The following is a 16,222-nucleotide window of genomic DNA, read 5'->3' on the forward strand; positions in this document are numbered from 1 at the left end:
GTCAATTTGAAAAGAAAATAAACAAATAGAACAATGAATCCTGGGGAGCGTTTCATCAACATTTCTGTCCAACAAGTTGTAAGATCTGACCACTTTCCTTGATTCTGATTGGCTGAGAGGCACTGGTAATATGGTAACTGTCGGATGAAACGTCCGACAAGTACTTTCACGAACGCTCTCCAGATTATGATTCATATTTGACAGATGAAATATTTAGTGCTATATATATATGCTTGATTAGTCTTTATCTCTTTGTTCAAATCAATAAAAACTATGATTTTGAATGACGGTAAACAAATATGACAAAAAAGCACGAGTATGACTTCATTCACACTTCCAATGCACTACCACAATGTGTGATACTAATGCCTCATATTGCTCTTGGAGCATGTAAAATCAATTTTATCATTAAAACTGTGAGTATACCTTCTCCCATTTCATTTCTCAAGCATATTATAACATCTGACCACTAATATTTGTATATAATAACATCTATGTTCCAACTAGATATATATACTTTACATTATCGATAGGGCCTCATCCAAAGTTATTAAGCAAAGTGATGTTTGTGCATGTAGCTTGAGCAAAAAGTAACAAGTTGTGCATAACCCACAAACAGATTTATGTACCCAACAGGTTGTTCATATCTCTTTTCAAACCTATTTTAATAGTACCACCATTATAAAAATATTTTTAGCTGTACTGCTTTGCATTAAACAAGTAGTCTCTGAGTTATGATATTGAGTTGATTTTTGTAAGCATGCAGTAAGCACAATTCAAACAGCACAGATACCTAATCAATTTAACAGCCAGCTTTATACTCTTTAAATCTGGGCATTTTTTCACATCTTCAACATAACTGCATAACCATATCTAGAACTCTCCTGGGGGTCGTTCCATAAAGCTGTTTGTAAGTTAAGAGCGACTTTAAGAACGACTGGTGAACCTTTCTTACACGCCAAACCATTGCCAATGGTGTATATCGTTTACCAAATGAAAGGATCACCAGTCCTTCTTAAAGTCTTTCTTAACTTGCGAACAGCTTTATGAAACACCCACCTGATCAGTAAGGTTTTGCATTGAACACTTACTTTTTGAGTTACATAACATATTGAGTTGATTCTTGTTAGCCCGAGATTAGGGTGGCAAGCATTTTCCAAATAGCACTAATACCCATTGATCAAATGACCAGTTTCTATTCCCACTTTAAAATCTGGGCATTTCCACAACAAATACTTTTGAGCAGCATCATTCTATGTAATTGAAATAGCAGTACTGGCTTGCATTGATCAAGCTTTTGAGTCAGGAATATTGTCTTTACCATAAATCAATATGAGTTAATTTGATTGTGACAGAGCACTTTTAAATAATAACAAAATTTATATAGCGCCTTCTCATGAGATACAAAGCGCATTGACCAAATAAAGAAAACAGGAAAACACAAATAGGGAGTCTAAAATTAAAACAAAAATTTACAAAATGATGAACTAAGATCGACTAAGTATGTTAAGGCTTGACTGTTCAGTTAGAGTTAAGATATAAGTTTGATATAATTATTAACATGGAGCGAATGAATATCATTTGGGAGAGGAGAAACATGGTCATATCTTGATTTACAGTGTATATTAAGCTTTGCTGCTTTATTTTTAAGCACACATCACATAAAATTCATTCTATTTCCATCATGCTTGCAAACTCTGTTAAAATCTGGACACTTTGTAGAACTCTTTGAGCTGTATCATTTCACTATTGAGTTGCGTAATTATTAGGCACACGTATTTGCATGGTTGTGGATTGAGTTTATAATTTGTGAAAGTGGCAAGTACTGTACAGGAAAACAGCACAATTTTAAATTCTTCATTCCCTCTACATGAATATACTTCACTGAGTACATTCGCCATTAATACTGTCTTCCTTTTAACACTTGCTAATTCATTTTGAGAAGACAGTGCAAGTAGGTCTATACATATCAAAGGCCTTAAAAAGTATTTTAAGGACCAAGTTGACCCAGCTCCACTTGCAGATAGATGGCTCTTGATGCTATAACAGGATCGCAATCTGCAAATCCTTCATGTTGCTATGGCAGGAATGTCTTAGGCAAGCACGGCTCTGGTGAAGTCTAATGTCTTTCTGATGTCAATGTAAGCTAGGTAGCTTCATAAGACTGCTTAGTCTCTGTCTGATAGGTGTACCTAGGTTGCTCACAGACCATCGTCTGGGCTCCTTGCCGGCTTTGAAGTGCGATGTGATGTTGGCTGACAGCATCTCATACTGATCTGTGGGGGAAGGGGGATTGCACAAATAGATACGATTGACATTTAAAATTGATTGTAACATTTTGAATAAGGTTTGCAGTAGACTCACAATTATGCTTAATTTTACAATGGATTTTATGACAGGACCCTGATTGTAAAGAAAAAAGAAAGAGAGAAATAAATCAAAACAAAAGATAGAGAAATGTGACAGGAAGGAGACGAGAAAGAAAGGCTGGGATTTGCTGTACACTAAACAAGAATTTATTCTGGGACCATCTCACAATGAGTTATGATTGATCCGATCATTATTAATCAATAATCTTTACATGTATTAGGTATTACAATTTTCTATTCCATTATTGTGCAAAGAGCTGTGAAATGATAATATATTGTAAGAGTGCTATATAAATGAACATATTATTTTCAAACCTTGAGTAATGTTTCCTATGATACCCGATTAGTCAATGAACCTTGTTGTGAATTCTTCTGATGAACATAGATCCATCACATAATTATGCAAGAAGGTAGCTAGCTGACTAAAAGCAATATTCTCTTCTTTCCTTTTACATTTCTTCACATCATCCTTGCATTTTCGGTAAAATATTTTGTCACTCTATAGTTACCCCTCCCTCTTTCTCATACCCCTCCCAGAGCTATGCTTCTTTTCCTCTTCATTTCCTATTAAACACTTCTATCCACTTTTTTTTCTTTCTTTCCATTGTTCTTCTTTAATAATAATAACAGTGAAAATAATAATACAGCATTTATGAGGTGCCAATTCATCTATAGTTTCCTATTCAATGGCACACTGTATATTACCCCGGCTGTAGCTCCAGCTGCTAAAGGCGCTTGGTGCATTCAAGGAATTAATTCTGCCGGGTACCCATTCACCTCACCTGGGTTGAGTGCAGCACAATGCAGATAAATTTCTTGCTGAAGGAAAACACGCCATGGGCGAGATTCAAACCCACGCCCCTTTCATTGAAAGACGAGATTCGTAACCACTAGATCACGACACCCTCACTCTTCTCTCTTCTTTCCATCGCCCTTCCTTCCATCACATTCTCTGTCCTCCCTCAATCACAAAATTTCCTCAATCGTATCGATACAAATCGCATGTCCGAACCTCGAGTAATGTTTCCAATCACACCCATCTTGGCTAGGAACCTTGTTGTGAACTCTTCTGACAGACCTAGAGCCATCATGTTGTGCAAGAAGGTCGCTAGCTGACCAAAAGTGATGTTCTCTTCCATGATTTCTGCCAGCTCTTGTTCCTCGGAACTCATATGCCTCCAGTGACCTCTGCAAATTTCAAATACACATGTATAAGTGAAATAGATAGCGACATGTCATTAGATGGGGGGGGGGGTGCGCCAACCAATGACAATGGGAATAACTCTGTGGAATTAGTTTCAACAGTGAATGAGGAATGCGTGTAACTGTTTTTATTTGTGGAAATTATACAGAGTTACTTGCTTTGATAACTTCTTTTTTAATCCTTTTTAATCTATTTTGGCTTTTAATACTTTTAATAAACTATACTGTACTTTAATGTATTTTTGAGATCTCTATTGTTATAATTGGAAATGCTTTAATGTATGTATATGTGTTGACACGATACATTTCATTGGGAGCTATGAGTCATTCAGCATCAGGTTGAGCATGTAGAAATATCCCAAGTAAAAAAAAATGAGACAAATTTTATTGCTTTTCTCATGCATGGGATAGCAGAAGAGCACAAATGTTTTAGATGATACAGCCTTGAAATGGCAAAAGTAAACAAAAACAAACTTTGGAACTTTTTCAACCTGAACTATCAAATAACCAGCCAAAGAAGTTTGACAAGGCAATGTTTCAGTGATATCCCCCAGCATTAACAATTGAATGGGTGTGTGGTTTCAGCTCTAGCCCCAGCACTGTTTTACCTAACATATGCTGCTGCGAATGGGGCAACTTTATACATTACATGCACATCTTGTACATTGACAGAATTCTCACTAGTACAATTTTATGAAATAATTGGCAGTTTGGCACATTTGTCCACATGGACAAAAAATCTTATAAGATATAGGTAAAACAGAACTAGTAATCCCTGAAAAGTAATTAGTCTCATGCTTAAAAAAATTTCCTATTAAAATTTGATGGGCATTGCCAATAAACCAAAGCAGGGGGACTAAGAAGTGTGACCATAACAATACTATTCGAATAAAAAGACAACATAAACTTTTTTGTTGTTGGTTGCAAATCATTACCTTCACATTACCAAAGCAACACTGTTTTAAGAATATTTACTAATTTGCTAATTTCAACCATTAAATGTATTTGCTAACAGAAGCTTTATGTTTGGACCAAGGCTCACCTTCTTCCATCAGGCGACTGTTGTGTTCTCTCATGATGTACTGACTCAAAGAAGGATGCATTCCAGAATCTTTGGCATTTCCTGTAAATTAGCATGAAAGGTTGTACTGTGATTAAAGCCTTATCTCAAGGTTTGTTAAATCCCTCTTAAGTGCATGCCACTATTCAACTTCAGTAATAGATTTCATGAGCGTATGTGCCCCGAAATGGTTATGATGTGATGAACATAACCAGAGGCGGCGGAACATCAGGCTCATACAATGAAAGTGGAGGGGCACCTTTTGTTAGGCAGACATAAAGTACCCCTCCTCTTTCTTTGTCCGAGCCTGATGTTCCGCCGCATCTGACATAAACTTGTTTAAAATTAATTAATTTACTGATCTTACATAAAAATTTATTTCAATCTGAAGCACAATTAAACTATCTGCATAGTTTGTCTTGTTTATATCGACTCCCTTCTCATGCGTGAACCAATTTGACCAAAAAAAAGGCTTACACAGAGTTCCTAATAGCCATATGGACACACAATTGATCAAACTCACATAATGATTCATCCCTTTAACATCTAATCAGTTTGCTAAAGCTGAAGACAGACAAAACCAAAACAAAATAATATGTTCCTTGCCAACATAATTCTGTGATATTCTAAAATAGCACTGTGTGGGATGGTGTCTCGTGCAATACATTGGAACTTTCCAAACAGGATCTCTTACAAGTATAATGGCATATAATATAAACAACGATACAATTAAATAACCTTAAATTAAACATGTCTGTGTACCAGCTGAATAATGAACGTATATAGATCAATGAAAACTGGTAAAAGATTCTTCATTAAAAAAAAAGAGAACAAATGCATTTCTTCATGAGATTTTTTTCCGGGGGGGAGGCAAATGTATTGCTGTACGCATGCATGACCAAATTATTTCCAAACACTAATGAGATTTTCTGTGTGCAAAATAACCCCCTTAACAAGTTTTTCTCGGGCTTCATACATGTATAAACATTTTGGTCCCTAAACAAGTTGTCGCCAGAATATGACCCCTAAACAAGTTTTGTCTATACTTGCTTACAATAAGCTTAAATAGATAACGATATTCATGGGTATTACATGCCCCCCAGAGCAATTACTGCCAGTTGGTGTTAATATACCACAAAGGAATACAATTTACAGAAACGAGAAGAAAAACGCCCCAGGGGAAAACATACCCCAAACACGTTTGGCTAGTCTTTAAAAAAAAACATACCCCAAATACATTTCACCCTGCAATTGACCATTCTTTCAAAACCGGACCTTTTTTTGAAAATCAGTGTTTTTGATACCCTTAACGAGTGAATGCACGGCCCGCATAAAAAACTGGAAAAAAAAACCCACCCCTTTGACCACGTTTTTTGGTCACGCATGTGTACAGCAATAAACTTGACTGCCCCCCCCCCCCCTCCCTCGGGATTCTTTTTATGTGATTTTTAATAGAAAGCACATTATGGAAACACACTGCATGCGGACAATTTCTGACTGAACAGGAAACATGAAAAAGAGTTGAAATATGAATTGCCAAAACTCATCTCCCATTTCTTCTCTTGTTTTTTTTTAAATCTCCACATGAAAATTATAATCAGAACTCTCAGACCTACCATATTGGTTGTTCTTTAAGATGAGTATACAGGAAGCTCTTTACTTTTGGAGGCTTTGGATTTGAAGGTGACCCTGTAAAAATATTAAGGTATTTGAGAAATTATCATCAAGTTTAAAACATACCAACCTGAAAATACCACGAAATACCCCATTTAAAAGCTGGATCCTCCAGATACACGAGCCACAGAAGAACACAATTCATCCAAGTTGAAAGGGTTAGGGGGATGTTTTGTGCATGTTTGACTTATAAATGCAAAGTTAAAGGGATGGTCCGGGCTGAAAATATTTTTATTTTAATAAATAGAGTAGAATTCACTGAGCAAAATGCCGAAAATTTCATCAAAATCGGATTACAAATAATAAAGTTATTGAAGTTTAAATTTTAGCAATATTTTGTGAAAACAGTCGTCATGAATATTCATTAGGTGGGCTGATGATGTCACATCTCCAATTTCCGTTTTCTTATGTTATTATTATATAAAATCACAATTTTTTCATTATTTCGTACTTGTGTGAATAATATGTCTCCCTTGTAATGAAATAAGTTGTAGCAATAATTGCACTAAATCAGTTGTCAATCCAATTTTCTAGTTCTTGGTGGAAAAAAATTTGAATAAACCAAATTTCCTATAATAAAATACAAAAGAACAAGTGGGGATGTGACATCATCAGCCCACCTAATGAATATTCATGACGACTGTTTTCACAAAATATTGCTAAACTTTAAACTTCAATAACTTTAGTATTTGGTATCCGATTTTGATTAAATTTTTGGCATTTTGCTCAGTGAGTTCTACTTATTTATCAAGCTATAAATACCTTCCGCCCGGACCATCCCTTTAACAAATAAATATGTTGCTCTGAATAGGAAGATAAAAATCAGACAAGTAAAATGCTGAAAATTTCAACAAAATAAGACACCTCTGGTACTCTCAAATCATACTCAAACACATGTCACACATGGATATTCCAGCGAGATATAGCTATGGCAAGTTGATTTGTTATTTATGACAGCCCATTTGTTTAAAGGACAAGTCCACCCCAACAAAACTTGATTTGAATAAAAAGAGAAAAATTCAACAAGCATAACACTGAAAATTTCATCAAAATCAGATGTAATTGTAAAATAAGAAAGTTAAGGCATTTTAAAGTTTTGTTTCATTTCACAAAACAGTTATATACACATCTTGGTCAGTAAGCAAATGAGGAACTGATGACATCACTCACTATTTCTTTTGTATTGTATTATATGAAATATTTCTAGTTTCTCGTCATTGTCATGTGAAATAAAGTTTCATTCCTCCCTGAACACGTAGTATTCCATTATTTTAACATTTCGTGCTTCAGGCAAGGAGGTCCTAATCGTCAAATTCATAAAAAATTGAAATATTGTATAATTCAAACAATAAAAAAAAAGAAATAGTGAGTGACATCATCGACTCTGTCATTTGGATGTAACTGGCTCGTTCATATGACTATTTTTTTAAAAAAAACTTTGAAATGTCATAACTTTCTTATTTTACATCTGATTTTGATGAAATTTTCAGCATTGTGCTTGTCTGATTTTTCTCTATTGATTTAAATCAACATTTTTCTGAGGTGGACTTGACCTTTAAAAAACCCAGAGTTCTGCACAACATAGATGATGGATGTAGATGATTTAAGAGCTGATTATGTCACACTTACTGTCATTGCCTATTTCAATGGTATTTCATTATATGAACATGTATGTAAAAACATGGATTTAATCCTCCATGACCACTCAAAAACTGCAGTACTGCAAATTAATCAAATGTTTCTGTATTTTTAAATTGACACCACTGAATTGCATCTGTTCCAAGCAAATATTTATCCACATTATGTATCGAACCAAATCAAACATGTTACTGCACTTACAATGTGCATGTAATCAAATGAGTTTAAAAGGAGGGATCATCACAATCTCTTGTGATTCCATAATTGTGGTGTTTTTTATTGAAATTCAAGGATATTTTTGTGGTGTTGTGAGGTGTCTTTATGAATTGAATTGTCCAGGATCTGCTTTCATTCGCAATTACAATAATATAAAATATCATTGAGGCAATTAAAAAAAATAACAATTATGTTTGATAAATTACCATTAAGAATCTTCTATTTGACTTTGAAACTCATTTCCAGATTGTCTAAAATACAGCAAAATTCAATTTGTTTATACATTAAAAATACATAAGTACTAAAATTTCCTTGAATGCAATCTGTGAAAAGCTAAATTGGATTTACATGAATTAGTTTTAATAGCCTTTTATAGACAAAATTTAATCTACACTGTTAATGGGGAAAACAAAATACAAAAAAAACACAATAATATAGAAAATATAACGAATGACTTGTGCAGGAGCATTTGTTTCTTCTCAATGTGAATAACTTATTAATTTGAAGAGCTCAGCTTCAAAAGGTTTGACATTGTATATTCACAATTATTCAGGACAGTATCTGTCTCTGAAGAAGGGATGTTATATCACTTATCAGTGCATTTCTTTTTAAATTCTAACATCACATTTTTTTCCAGGCATGTACAAAACATGGTCAACAAACCCTTTTTCTCTGAAGAGATTTTTTATAATATTATAAAAGATTTTTTATAATATAGACCTTCATAAAAATGAAGTATTATTCACTCATAAACAATGGCGAAAGCCTCCATGTATCAGTTTCAATATCGGATAATTATCGTAAAATGATGTTGGTGCTATAAAATGAACAATAACCTTGGCTTTATTATCATAGGTATCTGAAACTACATGTACCTCATGTAAACAAACCGTGGAAAGTTCGTTCACATCAATAACTATCACTGCATAATATTCTTTTCTGAAATTAAAGAGAAATGGATAATTCACGATATAAACAATATTTTGTGTCTATTTAATTTGTACATGTATGAACCATCAAGTGTCATGTCTTACAAACAAGTGTAATTAATCCTATGAATCCCAACTATGGAAACCAATGAATTCTGTTCCAATTAATCTGAGATATAGAAAGCCAATATTACCATCATCTAGTCTGTAGTTTACGATGGGATAAAGTAGGAATGTTAATTGAGAAAGAATGATGGTGTTGCTAGCTTTCTATAGTTGGGATCGATTGGATCAATTACACTCTACTGTATGACAGGGCCATACTCAGCTTAGATAGAAAGAAATCCTTTCAATTAATTTTTCAATTAAACATATATACAAAATAAAAACATTCCAAAAAACATATCAAATCATATAAAGTATTCATTATATAAATCACTTAATATCACATCATAATGAATCTGAATAATTAACAATAGTTTTTAGTCTATGGAAAATTGGATGCCCATAAAAACAGTGCGGTATGACATTGCATCCATAAGAAATCAGACAATGATGCCACTATTCTCATAATAGAGATTCCCTACATGTACATTTAAAAATCTATATTTGACGAATCTCAAATACCATACAAATTTATTTATCAACTTACCTTGTGCATTATTGTTGCCACCATTGATTGAATCGATCGCTTCATCAGAATTTGGTGTAATGACATCCTGAGTACTATCCTCCACTTCTGATATTACACAAAGAGGTAAGAAATAATATCTATAAAAAATACATAGATTTTCTTTTCAGAGCTTTCAAAAATAATTCATTTTTCTTTTAAACCTCCTACATGTAGGAGTGATTTCTACTGACATCTACAAGAAAAAAGGGCAATATCAAACAGACGATAAAAATTTGCAGATTATAAACCTATAACGGCCTGTTTGATTCAACCTCCTCTCAACCTTTTCCACAACCATTCCACCATACAAACTTTTTCGACCACGCTGCTCTTACGCATCTTTTGAGACCAAATTTGCGAAGCCCGGGTACACAGTGTAAGTGCATGTCACATCCAAAGTTGCTCCAAAATGTGATTTTGTGTACAAAGTCAATGTAAATTGATTTTTCTCATCATAAACATAAAGTTATTATCATTTATACTTTCATCAGCTGAAATTGATTTTAGCGTAATTATGCTTTAAAAAGGTTCTGCAATAAATTTGGTGAAAAACAAAGAAAAACAAAAGGTAAAAGACAGAGAAATTCATAAAAAATAATAAATTATTTTCAAACAAAATTTTTTTTAATTTGTAATTGTTAGGAATGGTATAATGAATATTTGCAACAAAATTCACTTTTTAAAAGTTTCTTTGTATCAAATTACAGCAAAAAATATGAGTTACATATAAATCAGCATAATTAAGTTATAAGTTATGTAGAAAAAACTAATTATTTCAGAAAAAATAACTATACAGCCTGGCCGGTTACATTGCACACTACTGCTATGCCAATTTTCCCGGCGCTTGCACGATCTCGGGGGTTGGGGGGTTGATTCAACCCCATCCCCCCCCCTCTGCTAACAGCCTAACATCCCTCAAAACCTGCCCTGGTTAGGATTAAAGTACCTAAATATTCAAGTATTATTCAATTCAATTCATCAGCATTTATTCCATCTCCTGTGTACTGTATTTTAAGGGAAAAAAGAAATCCTATCAAACAAATTCCCATTCCTGTGATTTTTTTTCTGTTGTCTTATTGCAGAAAAAATGAGAATTTGCATAAGACATCATTGCTACTGTAATTAGTACCATCAACATAGTCACTATTGGAGGTGTCAAAGAACAAATTGCCTATGTCAAAGAGGTTATTACCTTCTGAATAATGGAAGAACGTGAAGCTCATATTCATGAGACATTTGGCAGGGCGGAAATCATCAGCTTCATTACACCTGCAGAAATTAGGGGAAGAATAATGAAACTGATTTTTAATTACAAAAATTATCTTAATGAGCATATGCGAGCGGGTTGGCTGAGTCGGATTAGCACTTACCTGGGGAAAGTTTCATAAATATTTTTGTCCGACAGGTTGTCAGACCTGACATCTTTCCCAAATTTTGATTGGCTGAAAGGCACTGTTACTATGGTAACTGTGGGATAAAACAGGAGCTGTCAGATGAAACGCCCAACAAGTCCTTTTATGAAACGCTCCTCTGGTGTGCCAAAGATCAAGAGTTCTAGTTCAACCAAGGTGGGTTAGCTGAAGCCTGAGTTGTGTTCATAAGACAAACGCTATGTTCAGTTGCTCAACTTTATGCAATGGTCCAAAGGACAGTGTTTCATCCACATTTGTCATTTTACAAGGGCTATTTTTTTTTAATTTCACATTCAGGCAACTGCTGAATTTCAGGGGCAATTTCTTTCATTTCAAGGGCAACATTTTTGTGCAAAGAACACAAATACAGTAAATGTGTGAATTTTCATAACATTTTGTCAAGACCTACATGTAGAGAGTCAATTTTATTCACAAAGAAAGGTCATATATGGGCAATAATTTCGTTTCCTGAAAAACCATAGATACTGTCAAAATAATCCAAATCAAATGTCAATATAATAGAAGAATTAGATTATATGATTGCAAGTCTGCTGGAACCAATTTTAAATTTAAAAAAAGGAGGAAAATAATTGAGAGAGATTGTAATTTTCATACTGAGTTTACTTACTCAAAGAGGCACAGTGCAAAAAATTGGACAAGTCGATAAAATGTTTGTTCAGAGACCCGTTTAGTATTGACCCGTTGTGAATCAACCAGTTTGGCAAATAATGCTCTTCCTTCTGGTGTCTGAAACGAAACAAACAAACAAAAAGAGAAATTTAGCAAGAGCACCATGCATGGACTGAAAGATTCAAATTCAAATCTGACACCATGGTTTATGCAGATTACTGCTTAATTCAGCACGTAGATTGAGAAAACATCCACTAATGAATGTGCACAATTACAGCGCACTTAGAATTGATGCTTGATACTAAGGGTGCAGCATTAATGAGCTAATTATTTATGTAAATTAATCAATCTAAAATAAACAGTGGACCTGTTAATCCAAAACAGTGGGCTCATTAATGCTAGAATCTCTAATAAGCATTACAAGTGTCAATTAGCGGGTTGGAATAAAAGTGCCAATTCATCATTGGCAACTTTCTAAATATACACATACAGTGTACTGTACACACTGGATTATGTGTAATAAATTAAGCCTGAGTCGAATCGATTTTAAAATCGGTGTTCGATCGATGTCATCGAACACCGGTGCAGATTTTGCAAAATCGGTGCATCGAAAAAAAAAAAAAAATACGTCGGCCGGCCGATTCGTTTGGTTTACACAATCAATCATCAAAATATCAGTAATGTCCAACTTTACTACTACTTACTTGATTTCTATTGCCCCCAAAATGAAACCGAATGAGTAATTATGATGCTATTCACCATTAATTTGAAGTTTATTTCGATCATAGTTCGAGTCTTACTCGTCTGCTCGTGCCGAGATAATTTATGCACGATGAATTCATGAATGGAATTCATGGCCATCGATCGTGCATGCGCAGTTCTGTTCTTTAATCAAACCAGAAAATGGCCGGAAATTGACGCGATCAACGTAAAATAAATCTTGCTTTCATGAACAATATTAAAATCATGACCATAGAACATTATTTAATCATAATATTTAACAATAATTTGCATATATGATAATCATTAATATGAATTTAGAGCTTGATGTGAAACGTTTGTATTTCGTTTCAATTTTCAATGGCGGACATCTCATGACGATCGACTTGACTTCTTGAGTCGAGCTAGTGCACTTGTCTAAAAAAAATAATCATCACGTCAGGATTGATTCTCGAACATTGTCTGCATGCAAAAACTCTGTTCAAGTTCGTAATATCACCATATAATAACATTTTACATGACAAAACAAAGAAAATTGCGTTTGATATTTTTTCCCATCAATTTGAAGCTAGTTTGTGCCCAACTTTGGGCTCTGATTTCATGAATGGGAAAATATGTCATACGTCATCAAACACGCATGCGCATTGTGCTTATTTTCTCGGAGCTTGGAGGAGACGTCCAGAGTCTATGGAATAACAATAGAAATAATCCCAGTATTATTTCTTCCATATGAACATAACATACTTTGCTGACATCGTCAATATTCTTAGTATGACCATAAATCTGTTTAAATCGTAATAATTTAGATGAATTTAGGGCTCGATTCGAAACATTCGTATTTATTTTGATCGCATGCTCAATTGCGTCTAAAAAACTGGATTGTCATTATCAGGATTAATTCTCGAACATCGTCATAACTCATATTCCACAATCTTTCCTCACAATCGTTATATCAGCATTGAATAGCAATTCAAATGACCATCCAGAGAAAATTACGTATTTATTCCCATAAATTTATTTGGAGCTCATTTTGGATCCAACTACACAATCTCAGGCAAGTTACAGCGCTCTCCGTTGATTGCAATTGTTTGCTGGCGCTGACGTCAAGCACGCCTGTCGTTTCGGGAGAGTGAGTGTACGGAGCTGCTGACGGGGCTGGTGAATGGACTGCGAATGCTAGTCGACCGAAAATCATTCGGATCGACTCTGCGTGATTCATGTCTTTATTATTGTTTCATTTTAAACTTATATGTTGTCATCTGCAAATATCATTGTTGAAGATATTTTGGGAAGAATTCTGCTTTGGTCCCCGGCCTTTTTTGTGTGTTTTGTGATCATGGAAAATACAAACGAACTTTGCTCTGTCATCTGCTTGTGCAACGCTCACCCGGCCAACGCCAGCGCATATCGTCAGTGCGTAGTGCAGTGCAATATGCAAAGCGCATCGCATCGACGCAAAAACAAGACTAAATTTTCCCCGCCTTCAATATTCGATGCATCGATGTTCGATCGAATTAGAGCTGTCGAACACCGGTTTTCAAAATAATCGATATGACTCAGGCTTATAATAAATGCATGAAATCTACATAAATCACATTTTTAAACAACGGATTAAAAATCACATTAAGAATGACAGAGAGGCAGAAACATTAACAGAGAGAGAGAGAGAGAATGGAACAGAGTGTATTGAGGATGGATATACCAAGAGTGATACAGAAAAATTGACAAAATAATGGACAAAATTTCCTAATGGTCAATCTTTCAATCATACATGTTCTTTACATACTGTATGAAGGACCTTCACTGAATATGCTTTCTACTTTCTTAAATTATCATGGCTTCAGTCCTGTACATCATGAAGTAAAATGAAATATTGTGAAAATGGGAAAAATATAGAGAACGTTTGAAAATTTCAGTGAACTACCCTGCAAATAGAAATAATATGAAGTGCAAGTATAGATCTATATTTTTCTCATTTGCATTATCATTGCTAACAAATTGCAATTATCTATATCACTTCTCCTGGGGAATATCAAAACAATCTTCAAGGGCATTGCATAACATTGTAATACAATCAAGCTTCTAGTAGATATTTCTAAACAGAAGTCCTGTGTTTGAAGAGGGTTTGAAGTTGAAATGTTATGTGCTTACTCTCGAATATATTCCAAACTTGGCATTGTCCTCTTGCACAATAGTTGAACTGTAGAAAGGAAGGGACACACAAAGAGAAAACATATTACTTTACAATGACAATGTACACATAGATCCCAAATGAAGAATGAATAATATTGACATACTTGGTTTATGAAGTATAACATACATATTAAATGTAAGTGTATCAGGGCACTTGAACGAAACCAACAAAGAAGGAATATAGATTGATCACACTTTTGCAATGAAACTCCAAAGTTAAATATTAAAAACTGGAAGTAGTCTAAAGCAAGGAGGGGGGGTCATTTCCTTACATATTTAAGACTTGCTCCATAATGATTCACTCAAAATATCAAATTTCATTTGCTGTGTGATATTACCTTGGACAATGAAAGCAACAATGAAAGCAACAATAAAATACATGTACATGTAAACAAATAATAAACAAGCAGATCACTTAATTCCAATGACCATGATAAAAAACCACAACAAATGATTATCTAGGAAATCTGACACCAAATAACAGGAAATTGTACTACTTCTTCACAATTGCAAATCCAAATTTCAACATTCCTCAATATTCACATGACATGGACATACCAGAAAGGTAACGAAAGAACCTTTCTTATTGTTTTCTTCACAAGCTTTATCTCTATAAATCTTGCTCTTGAAACACGTATTGAAAAATATTGTGCTATTATTGAATTGAAATATTAGAAATATCACTGAAAGTTTTTAAGCCATCAAATAGGCACAAATTACGAAGAAATTTCAAGAAATGGGAAAATTCACATCCTATTTCATACTACATAAAACATTTAACAGAAAAACTTGTCGGAACAAATGGGTTGAAATGAAAATGATCCTTTCCTAAAATAGGAATATTCCTATGCTACATGTATATGAATCTGAAATATTTCTCATGGAAAAGGATCAAGGTTTTGTTCCTTAAAAAAACAGCTTTTTGGGGAGGGGGAATTGGGTCGGGTGTTTCTTGGACATGTTTTAGTCATGGAGAGGATCATGTCAAATCCAGTACATTTACACAGACTGTACACACACACACATACAGCATCTTCTTGCCATCTACTGGAAAATGAACAAATTCTGGAGAAAAAATTGAAGTATCTCTTTGGGGTGCCAAAGGCATGGTGATTTACAGATACTCGTATATACTAGAAAGACATACAGGATAAGTGTGTGAAGAAAGGTGGATGTCAATTTACACATACAGTGCGTCCCAGAAAAAAGGAAACCAGAAATCCCACATCTTTTTCTTCAAAGGCAAAACAAATATGATATTTCGTTTACATCTTCATACACTTCAATTATTCCTCATTATTTTGATACCTAATATGTGACAAACACTTCATGCATTAATGAGTGAAGCGAGTTTGAAATTTTAATGTCAAAATCCGGTTGCGCAGAAAAATTGGACAAGATTGGTTCGTGATATGACAACCATGCTTATTCGACAATTGGCTCATTAGCATTTCTTTTGTATTCTTTTTTTAAGTTTCTCTCACTGAGCCCTGAAATGTGAGTGG

General features: G+C 34.3%; 1 protein-coding gene across 1 annotated transcript in view; it reads right to left on the reverse strand.

Annotated features, from left to right (window-relative positions):
• Positions 1-83: 83 nt before the first annotated feature.
• LOC121407979 (uncharacterized protein KIAA0513-like) overlaps positions 84-16,222 on the reverse strand; it is a 39,513-nt gene continuing 23,374 nt past the window's right edge. Inside the window, exons 4-11 of the mRNA XM_041599264.1 lie at positions 14,676-14,724; positions 11,803-11,921; positions 10,955-11,031; positions 9,742-9,828; positions 6,249-6,321; positions 4,615-4,695; positions 3,382-3,557; positions 84-2,276 (exon numbers count right to left, since the gene is read on the reverse strand). Coding sequence (XP_041455198.1) covers positions 2,137-2,276; positions 3,382-3,557; positions 4,615-4,695; positions 6,249-6,321; positions 9,742-9,828; positions 10,955-11,031; positions 11,803-11,921; positions 14,676-14,724 — 802 coding nt within the window. The 3' untranslated portion in view covers positions 84-2,136. The remainder of the gene's footprint in view (positions 2,277-3,381; positions 3,558-4,614; positions 4,696-6,248; positions 6,322-9,741; positions 9,829-10,954; positions 11,032-11,802; positions 11,922-14,675; positions 14,725-16,222) is intronic.

This window comes from Lytechinus variegatus, chromosome 2 (genome assembly GCF_018143015.1).
Source record: "Lytechinus variegatus isolate NC3 chromosome 2, Lvar_3.0, whole genome shotgun sequence".
Lineage (NCBI taxonomy): Eukaryota > Metazoa > Echinodermata > Echinoidea > Temnopleuroida > Toxopneustidae > Lytechinus > Lytechinus variegatus.